Source organism: Myxine glutinosa, chromosome 9, assembly GCF_964187855.1.
Source record: "Myxine glutinosa chromosome 9, kmMyxGlut1.1, whole genome shotgun sequence".
Lineage (NCBI taxonomy): Eukaryota > Metazoa > Chordata > Myxini > Myxiniformes > Myxinidae > Myxine > Myxine glutinosa.
The window spans coordinates 71,299,894-71,323,578 of NC_136269.1; the positions used below are offsets into that span (position 1 = coordinate 71,299,894).

General features: G+C 41.9%; 1 protein-coding gene across 1 annotated transcript in view; it reads right to left on the reverse strand.

Annotated features, from left to right (window-relative positions):
- RYK (receptor like tyrosine kinase) overlaps positions 1-23,685 on the reverse strand; it is a 259,256-nt gene that overhangs the window by 66,261 nt on the left and 169,310 nt on the right. The window contains exons 7-8 of the mRNA XM_068129006.2: positions 1,637-1,737; positions 887-1,012 (exon numbers count right to left, since the gene is read on the reverse strand). Of these exons, the coding sequence (XP_067985107.1) occupies positions 887-1,012; positions 1,637-1,737 (227 nt within the window). The remainder of the gene's footprint in view (positions 1-886; positions 1,013-1,636; positions 1,738-23,685) is intronic.

Consider the following 23,685-nt stretch of genomic DNA (forward strand, 5'->3'; position numbering starts at 1 on the left):
GAAGCCCCAGCCCGAAGCGTCCTGAGAGGGGGAAGCCCCAGCCCGAAGCGTCCTGAGAGGGGGAAGCCCCAGCCCGAAGCGTCCTGAGAGGAGGACGCCCCAGCCCAAAGTGTCCGAGGAGGAGGAAGCCCCAGCCCGAAGCGTCCGAGGAGGAGGAAGCCCCGACCCAAAGCGTTCGAAGAGGGCAGAAGGCCAGGCCTGAAAAGGGGGGAAGCCTTGGCCCAACGCGTTTGAAGAGGAGGGAAGCCCCGCCCTGAAGCATCCAAGGAGGGGAGAAGTCCCGGACCGAAGTGTCTCATGAGGAGGAAGTCCCCCACCAAGCCCACATCTTTTTGGGTTTCCAATTTTTCCTTCCACCTTTGTCACTGATAGTTTGCGGTTATATTCAACTTGCTCACCCCGTGTTCTTGCAGTGTCCATTGCTCTCATTCCTTCCTACATCCCTTATTTCTCCAAGTCCCCTCTATTTCACTCCCCACAACCCTACTGGGTGTGTGTCACCCCCTCTCTCCCACCCCCTCCCAAATCCCCTGCCACCCCACTCCTCTTTCTACTTTTCTCTTAGTTTTGTTACATCATCATCAGTTCTGTATTATTGCTCCTCCCTGAGCCTCGACGCTGTATACAAAATAAAATCTCTGAACTATCTCTCTGCATTCATGTTCCCAGTATATTGAGATAGCAAATTCCTTCCATTGTGTTCATTTGCTTATTATGACTTGCAGTTTTAGCTTCTAATGCAGTATTACAATTTGTTGTTTTGAGATTTCGTGTTTGATTTTACTTTGAATGGCCTATGACTTCAAGATCGAAAACTGCTCGACATTTACCCTCAAATTCTGCAGACGTGATCAGGGTACCTATGGCCAAAACACTGATATGTTACCTTCCTGAAGAACTTGGTGCAAAGTGACGCGGTCACGACTCAATGCAATGTCTCGCACACGCCTCTGTGCATCAGCCAACAGCAATGGCTTCAGCTCGTTCCGCTCAATCTTCAGACTTGGATATGCTGCCATGAGGAGAGGGAGGGGGGGGGGGGGCATTCAAGTCTTGTTCAAATTCCTATTCACTGCAGTTTTTACTTTTCTTTTGCTTTTACATTACGACCGTCTAATGTTATAAAACTTGAAAATATTTCAACGAACCTTCACTTTATTCCTCTGGGCAAAAACAGAGATCTTACATATTCAAAAGCAAGAAACTTCTGGCCCACTGTGGCACATTAGATATTTGCACAATGCACGAATATCGGCAGACAGAGTTTTCAACCGCTGGCTTTCCCTCACTCGTGAAGCTGCGCACTTGCATGTCCTGTGGGGGCATCCTGATTATCATTCATGCTTCTCTTGGGTAATGTAGCCAGCAGGTTCAAACCCCAGGCCAGGGAAGAGCAAGCAAAGACAGTAGTGGCAAGCTTGTTTGAACAGTCTCTCTGGTGTGGTGAAGTGTACACACCTCAATGACATTACGTGAGATGCTACAATATATACTTATGAAGGTTGCCGATGAAACCTCTCACGTTCCGCCATACTCTGATTTTCATTACAACAAAACAAACAAAACAACTCTGCTGCTAGAAACCTTTCTCGATTAACGATAATGCGGAGTGTACAGCAAATTGCGGTTCAATTACCAGAAACTGGCGCAGCATTATTTGGAGTGTCTGCTCGCAGGCACTGCGTTGTCTGTGTGGATGGCTGAGACAAGCCTTGGGTACTTTCGCTGTCGAAAAGACTGACACCACAGAGCATACAAATTGCAGCGTTAGCCTTCGACTGGTGACATGAAACCATTCTGAAGCAACGTGTCAAATTAAATCCCGAGCTATCTTACTTAACATTCATCTTGGAAAAAAGAAAAATCAGTACCATAGACAACTGGTAAGCAAAACAGTGCTTCTTAACCTACCTGTCATGGAACGAACACCATCATTAATCCTGCAGAAACTTTTATTGTCACTTAAGTACAGAACCATACAAGGTTAACAATATCCTTGCATCAACAGCAGAGCCGAAGCAAAACCACTGACACAATTGTCCTGGTTTTGAGATTTCTAATTTGAGAACATCACTGTCCAATTAATCTTTCACTTGTGAAGCGCATCCAATCCAGTTTGCTTGTCCCTGTCAGAGTCTATTGTACGTAACTCCTTTTGACAAAGCCAAAAACGTGGATTTAAACCAATGAATTTAAACCTCCAATACCCCACAGTGGAGACATCCATGTCATCCTTGCAGTGTGAATAAATCTTATATATGTAACAGGCTTCATGCTGAGCAATGGTTAATGGGGAAATTGAGCTGGGAAGGGTCACTGCCAAAACCATTCTTCTTTGAAAAAAAAATAAGACCGAAAGGACTTGTTGTACACCGCTCCTTTCCTATTCCATCTCCAGGCACTGCAAATCGTCATTGCTGGGCACCGAAGGGGGCTCGGCAGTGACGCACGCTGAAAGGGAGTACTCAGTTTTCACTCTGGTTGTTTGTTTGTTTGTTGTACACCGCACCTTTCCTATGCCATCTCCAGGCATTGCAAATCGTCAATTGCCGGGCACCAAAGGGGGCTCGGCAGTGACGCATGCTGAAAGGGAGTACTCAGTTTTCACTCTGGTTGTTTGTTTGTTTTCTTGCTTTCTTGCTTTCTTGTTTGTTTGTCCGGACGATATCTCAGCCATCCTTTGAGATAGGAAGCTGAAATTTCGGCACAGTCGTGAGCAAGTCCTTTGTCAAAAACGGTATTTTTTGTTTTTTGAATAATCAATTAATTAAACAGTTATTTAATTATTAGCGATTAATTAAGTACTTATTTAATTAATTAAATTTCATTTCTCTTCTGACCATTAACTCAGGCACCTTTTGAGTTAGGAAGCTGATATTTGGACATGCCAATGACCAGGTGATTTGGCTGCAAAGGCTATTTTTGATTTACTAATTAATCAATTAATCAATTAATCGATTATTTAATTATTCGATTAATGACTAATTTATTTTTTTTGAAGTTACAGATTCTGATGAAATGGTGGTGGTTTATGTGTTCTCTGACCGAATTGATTAATAATTTAATTTTTTTATGATTATTATTTATTTATTTTCATTATTAATCATTTATTTATTTTCTTTCTCATTTGGCCAATATCTCAGGCACCTTTTGAGCTCGGAAGCTAATATTTGGACATGAGTGACTAAGTGATGTGGCTATCAAGGATATTTTTGATTTATTGATTAATCAATTAATCAATTAATCGATTAATTATTTAATTATTCGATTAATTACTTTAAAAAAAAAAATCAGTTACAGATTCTGATGAAATGGTGGTGGTTTATGTGTTCTGTGACCGAATTGATTAATAATTTAATTTTTTCATGATTATTATTTATTTATTTTCATTTTAAATCATTTATTTATTTTCTTTCTCATTTGGCCAATATCTCAGGCACCTTTTGAGCTGGGGAGCTAATATTTGGACATGATAGTGACCAAGTGATGTGGCTATCAAGGATATTTTCGATTTATTGATTAATCATTTAATCGATTAATTATTTATTGATTAATCGATTAAGTATTTATTGATTAATCAATTCATTAATTATTTTTTTATTAATGACTTATTTAATTAAATTTCTAAAAGATACATCTTCGGATGAAGCACTAGTGGTTTAGTTATGCTATTAGCCAATTGATTAAGAAAATATTTTGTGATAATCTTTTATTGATTTTTATTATACAATTAATCAATCAATTAGTGTACACCTCTCCCTCCCAATGCAGCCTCTATGAGCTGCACTGCGGTATTGCTGGGCGCCGGAGGCCCCGGCAATGCCGCGCTGTAGGATATTTAATTATTTGGCATGGGGGCGGTGTACTTTGAATGTATGTGTACTTGTTTGTTTTCTTGGTTGTTTGTTTGTTTGTTTGTTTGTTTGTTTGTCCGGGCGATATCTCAGCCATCCTTTGGCCTAGGAAGCTGAAATTTCGGCACAATAGTGAGCAAGTCCTTTGTCAAAAACGGTACTTTTTGTTTTTTGATTAATCAATTAATTGAGGAGTTATTTAATTATTAGCGATTAATTAAGTACGTATATAATTAATCAAATTTCCTTTCTCTTCTGACCATTAACTCAGGCACCTTTTGAGTTAGGAAGCTGATATGTGGACATGCCAATGACCAGATGATTTGGCTGCAAAGGCTATTTTTGATTTATGAATTAATCAATTAATCGATTAATTATTTAATTATTCGATTAATGACAAAAATTTTTTTTTAAAGTTACAGATTCTGATGAAATGGTGGTGGTTTATGTGTTCTACGACCGAATTGATTAATAATTTAATTTTTTAATGATTTTTTTTATTTTTTTTTATTATCAATCATTTATTTATTTTCTTTCTCATTTGGCCAATATCTCAGGCACCTTTTGAGCTAGGAAGCTAATATTTGGACATGACAGTGACCAAGTGATGTGGCTATCAAGGATATTTTTGATTTATTGATTAATCATTTAATCGATTAATTATTTATTGATTAATCAATTAATTATTTAATTTTTTATTAATGACTTATTTAATTAAATTTCTAAAAGATACATCTTCGGATGAAGCACTAGTGGTTTAGTTATGCTATTAGCCAATTGATTAAGAAAATATGTTATGATAATCTTTTATTTATTTTAATTATACAATTAATCAATCAATTATTGCACACCTCTCCCTCCCAATGCAGCCTCAATCAGCTGCACTGCGGTATTGCCGGGTGCCGGAGGCGCCCCGGCAATGCTGCGCCGTAGGATATTTAATTATTTGGCATGGGGACGGTGTACTTTGAATGTATCTTTACTTGTTTGATACTTTAGTTGAAGATAGACATAATGACGTAGCGTAACACAAAACTGCCGCTACTTTAATAGAAGATATATTTTAACCTCTAGTGACTTTGCAGTCACTATGAAGGGATTGGTGTTACGATTACATTCATTACAATATTAACGTTACATTATCATTATTACGAAAATGATATGACTATAAAAAAAAACCGAGGCTAATTCCTTACTTCTGCAGTTACACAGCTTATCATTGATTTATGAACCATACACCACTTCAATCCATTAACTTTCCATTCATGACATTGAGATTAAAGTGTTATTATTCCATTTACTATGTAATTATTTTTATTATTATTATTATTATTATTACAAAAACGATACCACTGAAATGATACACTACTGTATTAAGAAACCTGGGCTTAATTTGTCCGAAGCGGTCCAAAGATGAGGCATGAAGCCTAAGGCCTATACGTACCGTATTGTTGGAAGACCCGTAACGCCGATGCTTTCGATATTTGATGGTCATTTTAACAATCGGTTTGTTTGTGTGTCACACTGAATGAAAAACGTAAAGGTAGTGCATAGTGATTGTGATATATAACAGGTTCGACGATATGTTCGGCCTGAACGAAATTGGAATTAAAATGGCGGTGTGCGGGGTCAGCGGCCGTAATGACATCAGACGTAATCACATCACCCTGTCATGTGACCAGATCCTCAGCTCTGATTGGTATACGTTTGAGGGGACATCCGGACAGACAAACACTGTTCTAGAAGGCGTTGCCCTATGGGCTATACCGTAAAAAAACAAACTCACTGGGGGGCTCTCCTTTAAATATTCTCACCTGGGGCAGGGGTGGGAGCTATCTTTTCACCAAGAGCCCCCAACATCAGTTTAACCACCACCGCTTAGGAAATGTGCCGATAACCTGCCACCCACCAGTACTCGAAGTGGCACACCTTAATTTGAGGAATCAACATGCAGCAAGCGCACAATTGGGCACGTTATTAATATTAAACAACCCATTTTCTTAACAAAACCATTCAATAGTGTGTGTAGGATGAACACAAAGTCACTTATTCTTCTGAGCAACATAGAAAAGGGAAAACAGGAGAGACAGACACACACGAAGATGTATCAACAATTGATGTATCAATACGCAGCAATTTTGGCCTACACAACACAAGAATCAAGAAAAAGAACTACGGTTGGAAGGTCTTTGGGGTTCGGAGATGATCATGAAAAGAGCCCTCGGGCCAAAACTTGGGCCTCGGGCCAAATTAAAAGAGCCCTTGGGCCTTTCATTGCACTGTTTATCAGTATTTAAAAAATAAAATAAAAAGGCTGTACACATGGACTTCACCTGATGGGCAAGAGAAATCAGATTGACGACATTCTAATCAATAGAAGATGGAGAAGTGCTATGCATTCTGCCAATATTTCAGGTCAGGTCAGTCTTTTGGGGCTGCCACTGGTCACGTGTAACCCAGTGCTACCTGCCGGATGGTCAGGTTGTTGGTGACTAAACTGACACCCCTCACTGGCTTTTCTTTGGGTAGGGTAGGGTGACTGTGACACCCTGCCAGGACTAAAATCAACACCTGACAAAGGGTAGATGAGCTCCCGTGGGGAGCCAACGGCCATTCAGTAAGAAGATGGTGTCTCTTAAAAACACCCATCTGGATTGGATCGATTGGAGTCATACCAAATACTTTAAAAATGGTATGTGCTGCTTTCTTGCTTGAAGTTTAACATTAAAAGGATCCACAGCACAGACAATCCCAATTGGTTGGCATCCATGGGGAGGAAAATGCCCTGCTGAGTGCGGTGAGAAAGGTGGCGCAATTATGACGTTGCTGGTACCCAGAGCATCCCAAGATGTGACGGCACTTCCCCCAAGCTTAGTGGCTGGGTTAAGTGTTTGTCTCGTCAGTGTGTGTGTGTGTGTGTGTGTGTATGTGTGTGTGTGTGTGTATATGTGTGCGTTATCTGCAAATGCGGGTTTCAGAAAGTGAAACTGGGTGGAGCAGAAAGTGGAGCCCTCCCAGGTCTCCAATGTATCCACCTTCGTGTATGTGTTTGTTTGTATATGTATGAGTGTGTGTTTGTATATGTATAAGTGTGTGCACGTACAGTCGTGGCAGAAAATATTGGCACCCTTGCACTTTTTTCAAATAATGCACCATTTCTTCCAGGAAAATTGTGGAAATTAAACAATATTTTGGTATCCACATATGTATTTCTTTGGTTTGCAGAGGAACAAAACAAAAAAAAGCTGAAAAAATTACTAAATCTTAGCTTATTCCACACAGAAATTCTAAAATGGCCCGGACAATATTGCAACTCACTACAGCTCAGTTCTATTCCAATAATAATTATTGACACCTTTTAGAAGTTGCAAGAAATAATTAGATTTCAAGCAGGTGATTCTCCTTTACTTTGGAATAGAACTCACCTGTGGTGAGTTGCAGGTGCCTGCAATATAAAAATCACTCATTAAACCAGTTTGAATAGAGAAAAGGAGTCATTCTGCTGTTTTGTGTCACTGTGTGTACCACAATGAGCATGGAGAAAATAACGAAAACCAGGGAATTGCCTGAGGAGGTCAGACAAAAGATTGTAGCCAAGCATGGACAATCTCAAGGCTACAAGTCCATCTCCAGAGACCTTGATGTTCCTGTGTCCACCGTACACAATGTTATCAAGAAGTTTAAGGCCCATGGCACTGTAGCCAACCTCCCTGGACGTGGCCGCAAGAGAAAACTTGATCAACAATTGAAGTGAGATTGTTCGAATGGTGGAGAAAGCACATCAATCAACTGCCAAACAGACTCAGGCTGACCTTCGGACACAAGATATGACAGTTTCAACTCGCACCATCCGTCACCAACTCACCAACCAACTCAATGAAAAGGGGTTCTATGGCGGACCCCACTGCTGAGAGAGAGACATGAGAAAGCCCAACTGGAGTTTTCCAAAACACACATGAACAAGCTAAAACCCTTCTGGGAGAATGTCCTGTGGACAGATGAGATGAAATTAAGCTTTTTGGTAAAGCACATCATCTCTATGTTTACATAAAACAAAATGAAGCCTTCAAAAAAAAAAGAACACCTTCCCTACAGTCAAACATGGAGGAGGTTCAGTGATGTTTTGGGGTTGCTGTGCTGACTGACACTGGGTGCCGTGAATGTGTCCATGGCATCATGAAATCAGGAGATTACCAAGGCATTTTCGAGTGCAATGTTCAACCCAGTGTCAGAAAGCTGAGTCTCCATCGAAGGTCATGGGTCTTGCAGCAGGACAATGACCCCAAAATACACTTCAAAAAGAACCCAGGAATGGTTCAAGACAAAACGCTGGACTGTTCTGAAGTGGCCAGCAATGAGTCCAGATCTAAATCCCATTGAACACCTGTGGGGAGGTCTGAAAACAGCAGTTGGGAGAAGGCACCCTTCAAATCTGGGAGAACTGGAGCAGTTTGCACAAGAAGAGTGGGCCAAACTGCCAGTAGAGAGGGGTCGGAAGCTCATTCATGGCTATGGGAAGCACTTGACTGCAGTTATTTTGTCCAAAGGCTGTGTGTGCTACCATATATTACGTCGAGGGTGTCAATAATTATGTCAATGCCATTTCTTTTTATTTTCTGATTTAAAAGTATATATTAAGCCCTATATATTAAGTAGGTTAAGCCCTATGCCCTATATATTAAGTTCTGAATCAAAAACAAAGGTTCTGTAATATTAACAGTGAAATAAAGAATTGTGGAGACCAAATACTTTTTGTCAATTCGACTTATTTTTTGAGAAAATTATTTACTGAAAAAAGTTATTATTTGAAAAAGTTATTTGAAAGTTATTTCAAAGTTATTTTAAAAACGTGCAAGCGTGCAATATTTTTGGCAACGACTGTATGTGGGAGTGACAGCGTGTGTATATAGTGTGGAATATATCAAGCACAATATGTCTGTACACAATATACTACTGTACATGTCGTGCATAATGTGTGTATACAATACAATATGCGTATAATATGTACATGTACATAATGTATAATAATGATATGTGTATGCAATACACAGCACAATATGTCACGCACAAAATGTGTGCACATAATGCACAGCACATGGTTTCATGCAAAACATGTGTACAAACCATAATCGTGCACGTGTAAGTGAAAATCATGACGTGTATGTGTGTGTGTGTGTTTGTGTGTGTGTGTGTGTGTGTGTGTGTGTGTGTGTGTGTGTGTGTGTGTGTGTCACCGCCACCAGTCCTCATCTCCACCGACAAGTCCCTAATACTAAACAGAGCCCTCCCGAGTCCTGGTTGTGTGTGTGTGTGTGTGTGTGTGTGTGTGTGTGTGTATGTGTGTGCTAGCTCTATTACGAGCCTTAGACCATGTATAAAAAATGCTCAGCAAGGTGCAGACTGTGGGACATATCGTGACTTCCTTGTGACAAAACTACAAGTTAAATTGAGAAAGGTTAAAAAAAAAAAAAATCAAGAACTGACCAGACATGACCTTGAAAACTCGAGACTTCATTGTAAACAATACCCTACGCAGTGTTACTGTCCGAAAGCAGTCTTGAGCATCACCCCATTTGGGACGAATTCTAAGGGCAAGTAAGGTAAAACGGTATACTTGTCTTCCTTCTCGTGCTTCGATTCGTGGTTAAAAATATAACATTCGATTTAAATAAGTTATTCCTCGATCATAAACTCATAAGACACACGGACAACAGACATGAACCAATTGCTTAATCCCACTTTTCACTTTGTGTGCATGGAGTAACAATATGTAGTGAAAGTGAAACAAAAAATCGTGTTGCAGAGCTAGACTTGGTTGACAGAATGCCAGACAAATTGTGGCCAGAGGTTGAAGACATTGTAAAAGAAGAGGCCACAAAGCAACATCCCAAAAGCAAGCAGAAAGAAGAAGGTTAAATGGCTGTCAGAAGAGGAGTTACACATTACAGGCAGGAGAGATGAAAACCAAAGGTGCATCAAGAGAGGAAATTAAGCGTCTAAATACCGACTTCCAATGACAACCCAGGAAAGACAAAGAGGAAAATGTCAAAGAGGCATGCATAGAAATATAGTGACAACAGAGTTGGGAAAACAGGATATATTGTTGCGGTTTTGAGAACCCACACTAGTAAGTAACATCATCAGTAAAGGTTAAAGGTAACACCCCGTAGTTAGTCCACAAGCAAACACGTCGGCCCATTAGAACATTAGTTATCTCATTATTATGTGTTTAGAATAAGGCCATTTTCCCTAGTACAATCATCTGTGTTGTGTCAAACAAATAAGGATAGGTCCCCTTTTCAATAATCCCTCCAATCCACTTCCATGGGGGAATCCATCCCTCGTCCTGTTTGGCATCTCTCTCTCTCTGTGTAACCTTGGCCACAGCAGCGTTTGCTGCTGCTCCGTGATGGGTGTTTCGCCGCAGTTGCACTTTGGCCACAGCAGCGTTTGCTGCTGCTCAGTGATGAGTGTTTCGCCACAGTTGCAATTTGGCTACCCCTGGCGGTTGCCTTGGTTAGCTGGAACTAGCCAAGAGACCACGGGGTAAGGCCTGAGAGAGGGAGGGGCGCGAGGTGAGGGTGTGGCCACGTCAAGCAGCCATCAAGGCGGAGCCGGTAAGACCGCACCAGCCAATCGGGGTACGGTGAGATCGCCTGACAGGGCGTGGATTGGGAGCTTCCAGAACGTGCGCTGGCTTGCTGATATAAGCGCGCATGCAAAGCCCTCAGTTCAGTTATGAACCGGAGTGATGGTTGAGTTATGAACAGAACTTACGACAAGGCTCGCATTGTGAGAGGACTCGCAGGGGAACTTTGATGCGTAAAGGACTCGCATGTTTGGCGTTGTGCAAAATAACTTGTACGATCGGCGTTGAAGGACATTGGTTGAAGGAACGCGCCATTGTCAAGGGTTTGTCGGGGATCACTGGTTGAGAATTGGTCTTGCGGTGCGCAAACATCCAAACGCCCGTATTCTTATTACATACGCGGCCAAGAGCCACGAAGTCGCCGATAGCCAGCTTACCTTGCCCCGATATAATTGTCCGCTCACGTCAACGCCACGCGGAGCGCTGCCTGCCTGCCGTCCTCCACCATCTGCTCGGTACGAGTCGGGGACCGGACGAGGTGGACGCCATCGCCGGACCCTCAACCGACCATCTCCATCCCCGCATGAGTCTGTGTCTGAGACCGAGTCAGAGAGCAAACGGGCCCGAGTCCAAGGGATAAGTTAAGACTGCAATAAGCTGCCCTGTGTCCTTTTTCTTCCTCTTTTCTTGTACATCCTTTTTTCCCTCTTTTGTACATTGTAATAAATTAACCTGTTCTTCCTAGTTTCTTCTTAATTCGACCGCTTTCGTCATTTCTCAATTGAATACACGTGGCACGATTAGGAACCACTACAATCGGGTTTAGTAGTTTTTGGTTAATAGCTCGGATCGCAGATCGCTAACCGCTCGGCATATTCCATCAAATCCGTGGTTCGAGCGGGAGTTATTTCCTTGCTTCACGGCAAGTTGGTACTTAGGTAATAGGACTAATTCGACCAACAACCCTATTCAACACCGGCCGGAAGGAACGTCATAACCCCCAGGATCGCGTCGGCTAGTCAAAAGACAAGGGGATTAACCCCCTCTTGATAAGGGGAAGGCCGACGTCTGAGATCCGCAACAATATTTTTAAAGGGTCAGAGAGATCACAGGAAAGTTTAGATCGAGGATTGGGGTCCGAGTAGAACAGGAAAGTATCTGATAGAGGAAACTGTGATAGAAATATGGAAGAACTATAATGAAAACTGTACAAACGAGATCACAATATGATGGTAACCTTGGAAGGAAGATAATATGTGCAAGAACCAATGATGATAGAATGTGAGGTTTGTAGAACCCCGAAAGAGCTGGCAAATGGAAAAGCAGCAGTTGCCGATGAAATTCCAACAAACTCTTCAAGGTAGTTTGGGAGGAGGCAATCCAAACTTTAACAGCTATCTGCACACCAATCTGGAGCAGGATAGTGTGGTCTAAATGTGGAAGCAGACAGTCTACATACCATTGCCAAATATAGGGAATCCAATAAAATGCTCAAATAACCAAACTACTGCCTTGATTTCACATGCTAGACAGATATTACTAAAGATCCTTCAACACAGAATGGACGACTTCATCTGGCGAAGGAATGCTTGTTGAGCAAGCAGGTTTCAGAAGAGGAAGAGGTCCTAGAGATTAAATAGCAAATCTGAGATGGCTAATGGAAAAAGCAAGGGAATATCAAAGGAAGGTGGATCTCTGTTTTATAGATTACAGCAAAGTCTTTGTGTTGATCATGAATTGATGTGGATTATGCCGAGAGAAATGGGGATGTTGTAGCACCTGATGTATCTGATAAAAATCCTGTACACTAAACAAAAAGTGATAATAAGAACAGAGGATGGAGAGACAGAATAGTTTGAGATTGGAAAAGGAGTTAGACAGGGGTACATTCTCTCCCCTTACTTGTTCAATCTGTAGGGCGAGTACATCATGATGAAATCAAACTTGGATGACATGGAGGATGGAGTCAGGATTAGAGGAAGACGCATCAACAACCTAAGGTATACTTATGATTCCACATTGTTAGTGAAGAAGAAGAAAGTAAAGCAGAAAGTAAAGAGGACTTGATGATACTGCTGCAGATAGTGAAGAAGAGTGAAAGAGCTGGTCTTTATTTAAACATAAAAAAGATGAAAACCTTGTCAACAGAAAAGATCAGATTTGGAGACGATCATGTGGAAATAGTGGAGAGTTTCATCTTCCTGGGGTCTAAGATTGAAGTGAGTGGAAACTGTGGAGGAGAAATTAATAGGCGGTTAACGTTAGGGAGACCAGCAATGTCAGGATTGACAAAGATCCGGAAAGACAAATATGTGATTATACAAACAAGAGGAGTCTGGAGAATGTTCTGGCATTTCCAGTTCAATGTATGGATATGAATTATGGACAGTGAAGAATAAAGAAAGGAAGAAGATTGATAGTTTTGAAATGTGATGTTGGAGAGGAACGTTAAAATTCCATGGACTTTAAGAATAACAAATAAATCAGTACTTGAATAAATTAAACCACCATGTTCCATAGAAGCACCGATTGTAAAACAGAAACTGGACATACTTTGGACACAACATCCATGCAGAAAACAGTAGTCTGGAGAAGTTAATCATGCTGGGTATGGTTGAAGGAAGAAGAGTCAGACTGTGTACTTACTTGATATATGTGGTAAAGGCTGCAGCCAAGCCGTCTCCGCCAGAGCTTCGGAAAGCAGTGCAGGATAGGGATGTTTGGAGAAATCTGATCATGAATTTGACCAGAAGTCGGCCACGACTTGATGGAACTCGATAACTATCAGTATTAATTTATTTTTCAACTCAACTTGGTTTTATCATAAACAACTAAATATATTCAAATTCCTTTACTTTCTACTTCTGGAAGTACTCATCTTATAGAATGGAAATGTAAAACAACACAATCTGGGTAATGTCATTAAACCCCATCAGGTAAGCAATTGTATGATAAAAACACAAATCTCTACAACGAGCGCATATGCAGCAATTCTTTCCAATGACTGGGCTGGGCCCAGACATAGCAGGTCAGGTAAATCAAAGCCATTTGGAATGGTGCGGATATGCTGCCAAAGATGCCCATTTTTCTGCACAATAACATGCCAGCCCCAACTATGCTTTAAATTATAGCCGAATCCCATGATGGTGAACAGCAATCGGACAAATGGCATTTGTGCATTTGGCTGCACCCATTTGGCTAAACAGCCTTTGGCTCTGTGCACTCAGCTAGAGCATTTGACTGTGCTCTGCAGCTCCATAGGGAAAGCAGCCTCTACTGTTCTCTGTTCGCTTGCATTTACTCACCTTTGTTCTACACGCTAAATATCGAACTCGACGAAACTCAAAATATTAATTTTGCACCAAGAAGGCAATTCCCAGAGAAATATCCCGAAAAACAGGTATTTCTAGATGTGGCATCCAAGCAACAATAAAGAGGCCCAAAATTATACCAAAGAAGTTAATAATATAAAATTGATTGGAAGGCCAAATAAGATCAATAAAACATATGAGCAATACAGCATTACAGCAAGTTCCATAGGAAATGGAAAAACAAATCAAGTACTGAACTTGCATAAGAACTGGCACAGATGTGTGCAAGTGGACTCATCTACTGTCAGAAAGTGTTCTATTGAAAACGGTCTCCATGGGTACGTAAGTTGCTGTCAAATAGTCCTTTTTGTATAAAGGTAACAAAGCCATGGTGTCATCAATGGCTGGTAGTGAAAAGTTTGACAAATCTAGAGAGTGCATGCTCTCTTGATGCCAAGAACATGTAGCTTCCTGTGTTTTTTTAAAAGCAATACAACCAAAGTACCCAAAGAGGTAGTACCTACTGTTATAATCAAATGGCCTGAAAAATTTGGCTTGGAAGCAACAAAGTACAATTTAAACATTTGGGGAAATAGGAGAAAGGATGTTTTCAATGCTGTCATTTATTTTCCAAACCTGGTGGTGGATTAACAGTTAAGGTGGCTGGCTTAAGATCTTGGGGTCTTGAGTTTGAGCAAATGTCATGCCGTTGAAATAACACCAGGTGAGTTAACTCAACCTGTAATCCTTCCGAGGTTGGCAAAATGATTACCAGCTTACTCGTAACAGGGTCACTGCATCAGTGACACAACTCACTTCCAGAAAATGATGCAACCAGGCACAGGCTGCATACGAAACAAGCACATCATGGATATTTGGTATCGGAAAGTCTCCAACATCTATGAAACTATTGAACAATACCAGTCTTCGTGAGACATTATATTTTCCAAGTTCCACCTCTGGAGTCCGAGAACTTCAAGAAAATCATAGTGGCCTATGTCCCCTGGAATGGTACTGATGAGATATTTTTTTGCTTGCGGCTCATTGCGTACTTGTACTAATTCAAAAAGATAAATTTTGATTACTGAAAAATAAGAAGAAATCATTGAAGACATTCGGCAAAATAACATCTGCAACAACAGGAAGGAGAGGGTTTCATTTTGAAAATATAATTTTGCTGAATGTCTGCACCCACGTTAGATGTCAACCCACTGTTAAGTTTGATCTCAATTAAAGGTCACATGAGAGAGAGAGAGACTCATCATAGCTCAACTCGCTTTGCTCGTTTCACTATCATTCATTTTTAGTCTCTGCTACCAAATCACAGTCCAGTCCCTCCTTTTGGTCCTTACTCCACTGCGTAGGGCTGGCTTCACCCTTTAGAGTAGATGAATATATATATATATACTTATATAGTATTAAAGTCAAGTTTATTGAATTTAAGAAAATCATTCATAGATCCAATAAATATCTGATCATGTTTTATCTCTCTGATAAGATCCATCCTTTTAGCACAGGAATCACCATCTAAAATATTGACAAATATTACATTATAATTTAACTCTTGGTTTGGATATCACTGTTGAGCTAATATGAAATGATAAACCTCTCTTAATGACCTAGTCTGACCTCCTCCTAAGTCCCGCCCACTTTATCCTAAGCCCCGCCCACTTTTTACTAAACCCTGTCCACTTTTCATAAGCCCCATCCATTTTTCTTAAGCGCCGCCCACTTTTATAAACCCCACCCACTATTACATCATTTCCAGATAAGCCTTGCCCAGGCTTGCCCAGAGATCGTCTCAGGGAATTTCCAAAGGAAACCACACCCACCATTCTTATATTAAGGGTGGAAACACAGGCTAAATTTAAACAACTTTCTGCTTCTCTTGAGAATGAACTACTGTGCTGAGCTTGAGTGGGATGACTTTGGACTTCCTTGGAGTCCTACTATCTGTGTGGAACAAAACCTTCAAATTGATTAAATTGAATTCAAACCTCTTATCAATGGAGGTAAGAGTTTCTTTTAATATTCAGAGAGTTTGATTTATACATATAATATTCTTGTATTAAAATTAATACATTGTTATTTTCTCTCACAGGAAATTGTATCTGAGATACAAAATGAAAATACTGCTTTTACTACAACTTGGGGTGAAATTATTGATTTGTTTGAAGACCTTTTGAACAACCATGACCCACAGAACGAGTTCTACCTTGATAATCCACCCAAAGAGTTAAATCTTGGAGACTTATTAAACTTGGGTGAAACATATTATGAGTTCTGCCTAGATGGTTCTAACTGTGGGGTCTATCTTGGAGACTCTGCTTATGGATTACGCAAAGAACACTCTTTGGATCATAAACCAATGAACATTGTTCTTTGCTTGATGAAAAGTAAATTCAGTTGATTGGAAATAAATTAAATTATATATATATTGTTACGGATTCGGAGCGGCACTCCCGTTACCACAAGGGGGGGGGGGGGGGTTAATCTCCCTGTCTGTTAAGCTGGCTGTCTCCGATCCTGGAAACTATAACGCTCCTTTGCGGGGTGAGATTAGCCAGGGTGATTGGTCAATGGGTTCCCAAATACCTTTGCCAATCCCTCCGCAACGCAGGGATATAATTCCCGCTCGGACCCGGACAAGATGGAGTTTGCCGAGCGGTTAGCAGTCCAAAATCCGAGCCGTTAGCAAACACTAACCCGATCCTGAGCGTTGGCCAAATCGTGCCACGTATCTTCAATTGGAGGAAACAGACTAAAGCGACCGGATGGAGAAGAAACCAAAAGTGAAGGAAGAACACAGGTTTATTATACACACTAATAATTACAAGGATTAAGGAAAAAGCAGATCACACAGGGCGAGCTTAATACAGTCTTAATTAACACTCCCTGGTAAGTACACACACACTCACAAGAATGGGGAATGGCTGGCAGGCAGGAATGGCGTGGCTCCGCTCCGGTTCCCGTCTCACTCCGGTCCACGTTCGCTCCGGTCCACGTCTCACTCCGGCCCACGTCTTTGGGTGCCGCGGCGAAGCTCCGGCACAGCGCGGTAGGTATTGCGTGGTTGCACGTGAGCGGACCTTATATTATATTGCGGGGAATATATCGGGGAGGAATCTCTTTGTCTCTTTCTCTTGAGCTGTACCACGAACCGTCTCCTCTCGTCTGCCCTGCCGTGAAGCCACACCTCCGTTCACTCCCATACAATCTCTCAGAACTTTGGCTCTCCCTCTCTGCATGAAGCAGTTCCACACGATCGCTTAAGTAAGGCGCCCCGTGTATCAAGCCGCGGGTCACTTCGACCCGCCCACCGAGAAACTCGCCTTGGCCTGGATTGGTCGCAAGGTTTCCCGGCTCCGCCCTTAACAGGGCTCCGCCTTGCCTGGATAACTCCTCCCCCTTCTTCTTCGATCTGGACCGCGTGTCTAAGGGGCCATTCAAATATTACGTAACGCTTTTTTTCCCGAAATTTGACACCCCCCCACCCCCTCGTAACGCTTCCTAACGTTCGGCCAGACACCCCCTAAGCGTTACGTAACGTTCGGTCACTACACCCCCCCCCCCCCGAATATACATTTTGCGATCTACTGCTTGCACAGACCCGTGCAACCTCTGTAACATGGTGGGGGGGGGGGGGGTTGGGAGAACAGGGTGACGGGAGAATTTAGGGTTGGGGGTTAGGGGGTTGGGGAGGAGCTTAGTCATTTTAGTAGATGTTTACTGGCAAAATAAAATAATGTGATATATAATATAATCCCAGGAAACTAGCATAACAATATATGTTTATCCAGATTATAAATAGTTAAAAACTGTTTTACACTTCTTAAATTTCAAAGAAAAAATAATCAGAAACAAAGCAACATGAACACCTAACCCGGAAATAGATGTGAGCACCGGCAAAATAGTAATCAGCCTAGAGTAACACGCGATCGTTGCTGCGGCAAAGAACATCTGTTTTGCGCACTGCGGTGCACCATAGGTTGAGGTGATTATGAACGATTCGCCAGGTGGGGTTGCAAGCTGGGGTGACCTTTACCTTCCGAAGAAACGCCATTTTGTCGGCAGTCGCGTGATTGGTGGGCAAACGCATGAACCACACACATGCGTGAACTCAAAAACTGCGTGAAAAACAAAGAGCGGCAACAACGGTACCGGGATAACTACAAACGAAAGTTGGATAACTTAGATGAAGACCAACGTAAACAACTCCAAAAATCAACTGTGGGCAGGCCAGCGATAGTTGATGAGAACCTACTTCACAAAGTTATAGTGGATATCGCGATAGGTGGTTCCGCGGCTGATGAGCGACGACGTTCTGAGATCATTAGAACGGTCAAGACTCTGGATGACCTAACCGCTGCCTTGACAAAACGTGGCTTTCAGCTATCTCGAAGTTCTGTTTACCTCCGCCTTCTGCCGCGCAACTCTACAACGCGGGAGGGGAAGAAGCACTGCAAAACTGTACCAGTGAAACTGTCGAGAGCTCAAAATGACGTACACTCTGGGCATAAAGATGCGATGTTTGCCATGGCATCTATCGCAAATCTCGAAAACTTGGCATCCCTGTTGGGTCCTGATGAAGTTACCTTCCATTCCCAAGATGACAAAGCCAGGGTTCCTATTGGCCTAACGGCCGCCAATAAACAGGCGCCGTTGATCATGCATATGGAATACAAAGTCCGATTGAGTGACCATGACTTCGTCATTGCTTCCCGGCATAAATTGGTGCCGTCCGTCATCGCTGCAGTAATGATCAAGGGTAACTCTATCACCGGTGGTGCTGTGACGTACTCGGGCCCCACCTATATCGGCATCAGGAGTGCTAAGCATTCATCATCTACTGCATTCAACCACCTCCACGACATGTAACGCATTCGTTCCTTGACCGAATTTCGGGACAGCTTGTCGTGCAAAGACGGTCTTCCAAAACCTGTCATGATTGTGACCGTGGATGGCGGCCCGGACGAAAATCCGCGTTATGAGAAAACGATTCAGTGTGCAATTGACTATTTCTGTACGAACGATTTGGATGCCCTCTTCATCGTGACCAATGCCCCAGGTAGGAGCACCTTCAATCAGGTTGAGCGACGTATGGCACCGCTCAGCCACGACCTGGCAGGGCTCGTGCTGCCCCACGATCACTTCGGCAGTCATCTTGATGGATCGGGCAAGACGGTCGATGATGAGTTGGAAGTCCAGAATTTCGCCCATGCGGGCAAGGTCCTGGCGGAAGTTTGGTCTCAGACTGTCATAGACGACTTCCCAACGGTGGCAGAATACATCTCGGCAGATGCGGAAGACGATATTATTGAGAAGGACAGAGACTGGCAGGCGATACATGTACGGGAGAGTCAGTATATGGTACAACTGGTAAAGTGTAACGATCGAGACTGTTGCAGAGAGCCCAGAAGCTCGTTGTTCAGTGTAGTCCGAGATCGCTTCCTTCCACCCCCGTTGCCCGTGCAGCAGACGGGTGACGGGCTCGTTTGCAACACGACCGATGGGAAGTTTCCAACGCTGTTCCAGAGCCTTGTCCTTGGGCAGAGCATTCTCACGCCGGGAGCCCGTAAAAAATTCCCAAAGGGAGTCCCGTATGACTTCGCATGTCCTACTCTGGAAACCGAACTCCAGAGGCGGACTTGTTCAACTTGTGGACTGTATCATGCCTCCATAAAGTCAGGCAAGGCCCATGCCCGCTGTCACAAGGACAAGAAACTGGAGCAGCGCGTGGAACGTGTGTGCCCGCAGCACGTAGCCGCACGACGACAGCGGGAGCTAATGTGCCTGGTGGCGTACCAGGAGAACGAGCCGGTCCTGGAATGGCTAGACGATGATGGTGTCGACACTGAGGGGCTCCAACTTCCACAGGAGCAATCAATCGAGTCCGGTACCCCGATACTGACCTTCGAAGCACGTGAACCCGCATGGGAACTGGAATAACTTACGAGACCCTAAGAGGCTATACAAACAATTCGTTGTGGCGTCAATATTATAAAGAGTAATAAAGAGTACTAAATTTAATACAGTTAAATGTGGTTTCTAGTTGTGACTTCGACTTCAGTATCAACATGGTCTCAGCAAAAATGGGATGAGTAGTAATCCCACTTTTGGTTTTAAAAACTTAGATCACTACTGTTACGTAACGCCGATGCGAACACCCCCCCACCCCCTCGTAACACTTCGTAACGCTCGGCCGTACACCCCCCCACCCCCCATAGCGTTACGTAATATTTGAATGGCCCCTAATGGCGTTTCTGTGCCGCAAACGCGGCCAACAAAAAGCAGGCAGCGGGAGAGCATTGGCAAAAAACAACCTCGACTGCAGGTGTCAATTGTTGGTATTTGGAGAGAGAGAGATTGGGGATTTCGAAAGGGCCTATTGTTATTTGATTAATGCAACGAAGATTCAAGCTATTGGAAACAGATCCTTAACTAGAACATAGACTAATGAAATAACTAAAAAGGTCTTTATGGTGTCCTACATGTTGTACATGGCCTAGCTAGGGTGCGATCTTTACAAAGGGGGATATTTACAAGGCTTATTATTATTTACATGTGAAGGGTTCTCAAAACCACAACAATATGTTACTTAATTCAATATTAGATAAGTAATATATTTATTTTACATATATTTCAGCAATATCAAGACAGTTCGAGGAAGAAAATGCTGGAAAATTATTCCTCCCCATTTCTACTACTTCAAACATGAAAGCCTTGAAAGACAGAATTGGAGGAAGAGGAAATATATATATATCTATATATATACACAGTAATACCCCGGCCTACGTCATGAATTGGTTCCATAAGCCGTGACGTAACTCGGTTTTTGACGTAAACCGGGCGTAATACCTTAAAAATGCCTTAAAATGAAGACAAACACCGTAAAACTAGAGTAAATAACTCGCGAAAGTATATAACTATCGCTAAAGAACACAAAAAACACATTTCAGCCATATTTTTAAAAAGAGTAATGAACACTATGTGCGGGGCTTCTTCGGCGACTGATCAAAACTAGTAGAAGCCTTGCGTTTCTCGACATTAAGTAGGAACTGATCCAAAGTCCCTTGAATTGTGCGCTTCTTCTTCTCAGTTAAGTTGGTCCTATACGGGAGAAAAAGGTTGCTGGTGCCATTCATCATTTTTGCGAAACGCTCGGCGTTTGGGTCTTGTGCCTCAAATATTGCAAGACACTTGGAGAGGTGATAAAAACCTTTCTGCATTTCTGACAGCAGTCTTAGCCGGCGGCGCTTTTTCAGTGACGTATGCGAGAATACGTTCCCTATCATGAATGATGGTCGATACCGTCGCCCGTGGCAGCCCTAAGGCATGCGCTATCACCCACACTTTTTCACCTTTTTATCAGATTTAACTTATCTTCCATCGTAACCACATTACGCTTGGAAACACTAGCACTATCCTTCTTAGGACCCATGGCTAACACAGACACAGTAAAGGAATACTGTACGTCGCCTCTGTTTTGAATGAGAACCAGCAGCTACGCGTACATACAGTATACTGTACGTACATTTTTTATTTATTTTAATGTGCTTTTTATTGTATTTTAAATTGTTTTTTTAGCTTATTTTTTTGTTAACTTATGTACTATTTTATTTATTTTAAATATATTTTTAAGGAAAAATTAATTTTTTTCACGTCCGTAGGAGTGACGTAAAGTCGCACATAATGACGTTCGCTGAACTGAAATTTACTCTAGAAGAGTGGCATAAAGTCGGATGTGGCGTAAAGTCGGATTTGACGGAGGTCGAAATGGCGTAAAACGGGGTATGACTATATATATATATATATATATATATATATATATATATATATATATATATATATATATATATATATATATATATATATATATACAGTATATATATATATATATATATATATATATATATATATGTATATATATATATATATATATATATATATATATATATATATATATATATATATATACATATATATATACATATATATATATATATATATATATATATATATATATATACATATATATTATATATATATATATACATATATATATATATATATATATATACATATATACAGTGCGTATCAAAAAAAGGGTAATCCAAATTCAAGGGGTCAATATGCAAAGGTTATTTAGTTTGACAATTTACATGTGGTTTACCAATTATGAGGAGATCCTCAGCTTTCCATTGATGCCTTTCATGCATCATTGCTGTCACACATGACCGAGTACATGTTCATTGAAAATGACAAGTTCAAATCGCATTTTTACAAGTTTGGCTAATCGGTGCAAGACAGTTTGAAATGGACGCATTACTTGTCGACTGCCAGGTTGATTATGTAAAATTGTTAAGCCGGTCTGGTAATCGTCGGTTGCGTCATCCTTTGGTTAAGATGGGTATTTAAGATGGGCCTACAGTGTATGGGTTTAGAGACAGTCTGAGTCATTGAAAGGATGGTTCAACTTACCACTGAACAACGGACCTTCGTGGTTACAACCTTTCACCAAACTGGAAGTTTGCAGCGAACTCGTGATACGTTTAGGGAACGTTTCCCAGAAAGGGAGCCTCCAGCAGCCAAAACCATCTGGGCGAATGTTAGAAAATACCAAGAGCATGGCACTAGCCTCAACGGCACCAAGGGGAATTCTGGTAGGAGGACCACTGGGCGATCGGAAATGAACATTGCAGCAGTAAGGCAGCAAGTTTTGGAGCATCCTAGGGATACCAGCGCAAGACGAAATGGGACGGGATTGCCTTTGGCAACATTCAACCGAATCACAAGACTCGACCTCCACCAACATCCATATCGGATTCACATCCGGCATCAACTTACGCCAGGGGATTTTTCGAGGAGGATGGTGCTTGCCGGATGGTTGATAGCACGTTGCGAAGCAGATGTCAATTTCCTGCGGTATCTCGTTATCGGTGACGAAGCTGCTTTCGCTATGGACGGCAAGGTCAATACCCATAATGTTCTTGAATATGCACCGACAGGACAACCCCCGGAATTTAATTTTGACACCAACATGAATCGACAAAAGTGGACTGTTTGGTTGGGACTTTGTGGAAGTGGTCAGGTGATCGGACCATTTTTCTTTCAAAGGAATGTCAATGGTAACAGGTATCTGCAGATGATCAATGATGAAGTTTTACCGCAGCTGGAGGAGAACTTTGAGCGACAGTTTCGTGGTGTCTTCAGATATCTCTGGTGGGCCCAAGACGGCGCCCCAGCACATCGTCTTATCACTGTCCAAGATCGACTGAGGGAATTCTTTGGAGACCGAGTCATCGCCCTCAACCATGCAGTGGAATGGCCACCATTCGACATGGCCACCATTCGACATGAAGTGGATCACCTAACCTCACACCATGTGATTATTTCCTTTGGGGTACATTTAAAGAACAATGTGTTCGTAACTCCTCCCTGTGATCTTGACGAATTGCAGGGCCGTATTAGACATGAAGTGGATGCTTTGCGCAATGACCCGGCTATGGTGAGACGAGCAGTTCAGGGCATGCTCCGCCGCTGTGAGCTTTGTGTTGATAGGGGAGGTGGACATGTTGAAGGTGTGGGTGCATAAAGGCCAATCATTCCTGAGAAAAGTTCACATCTGACGTTCATTTTACACCAATTATCCTGACTTGCATTGTGCATCGATAAGCCAAACTTGTAAAAATACGATTTGAACTTGTCATTTTCAATGAACATGTACTCGGTCATGTGTGACAGCAATGATGCATGGAAGGTATCAATGGAAAGCTGGGGATCTCCTCTTAATTAGAAAACCACATGTAAATTGTCAAAATAAATAACCTTTGCATATTAACCCCTTGAATTCGGATTACCTATTTTTTGATACGCACTGCATATATATATATATATATATATATATATATATATATATATATATATATAT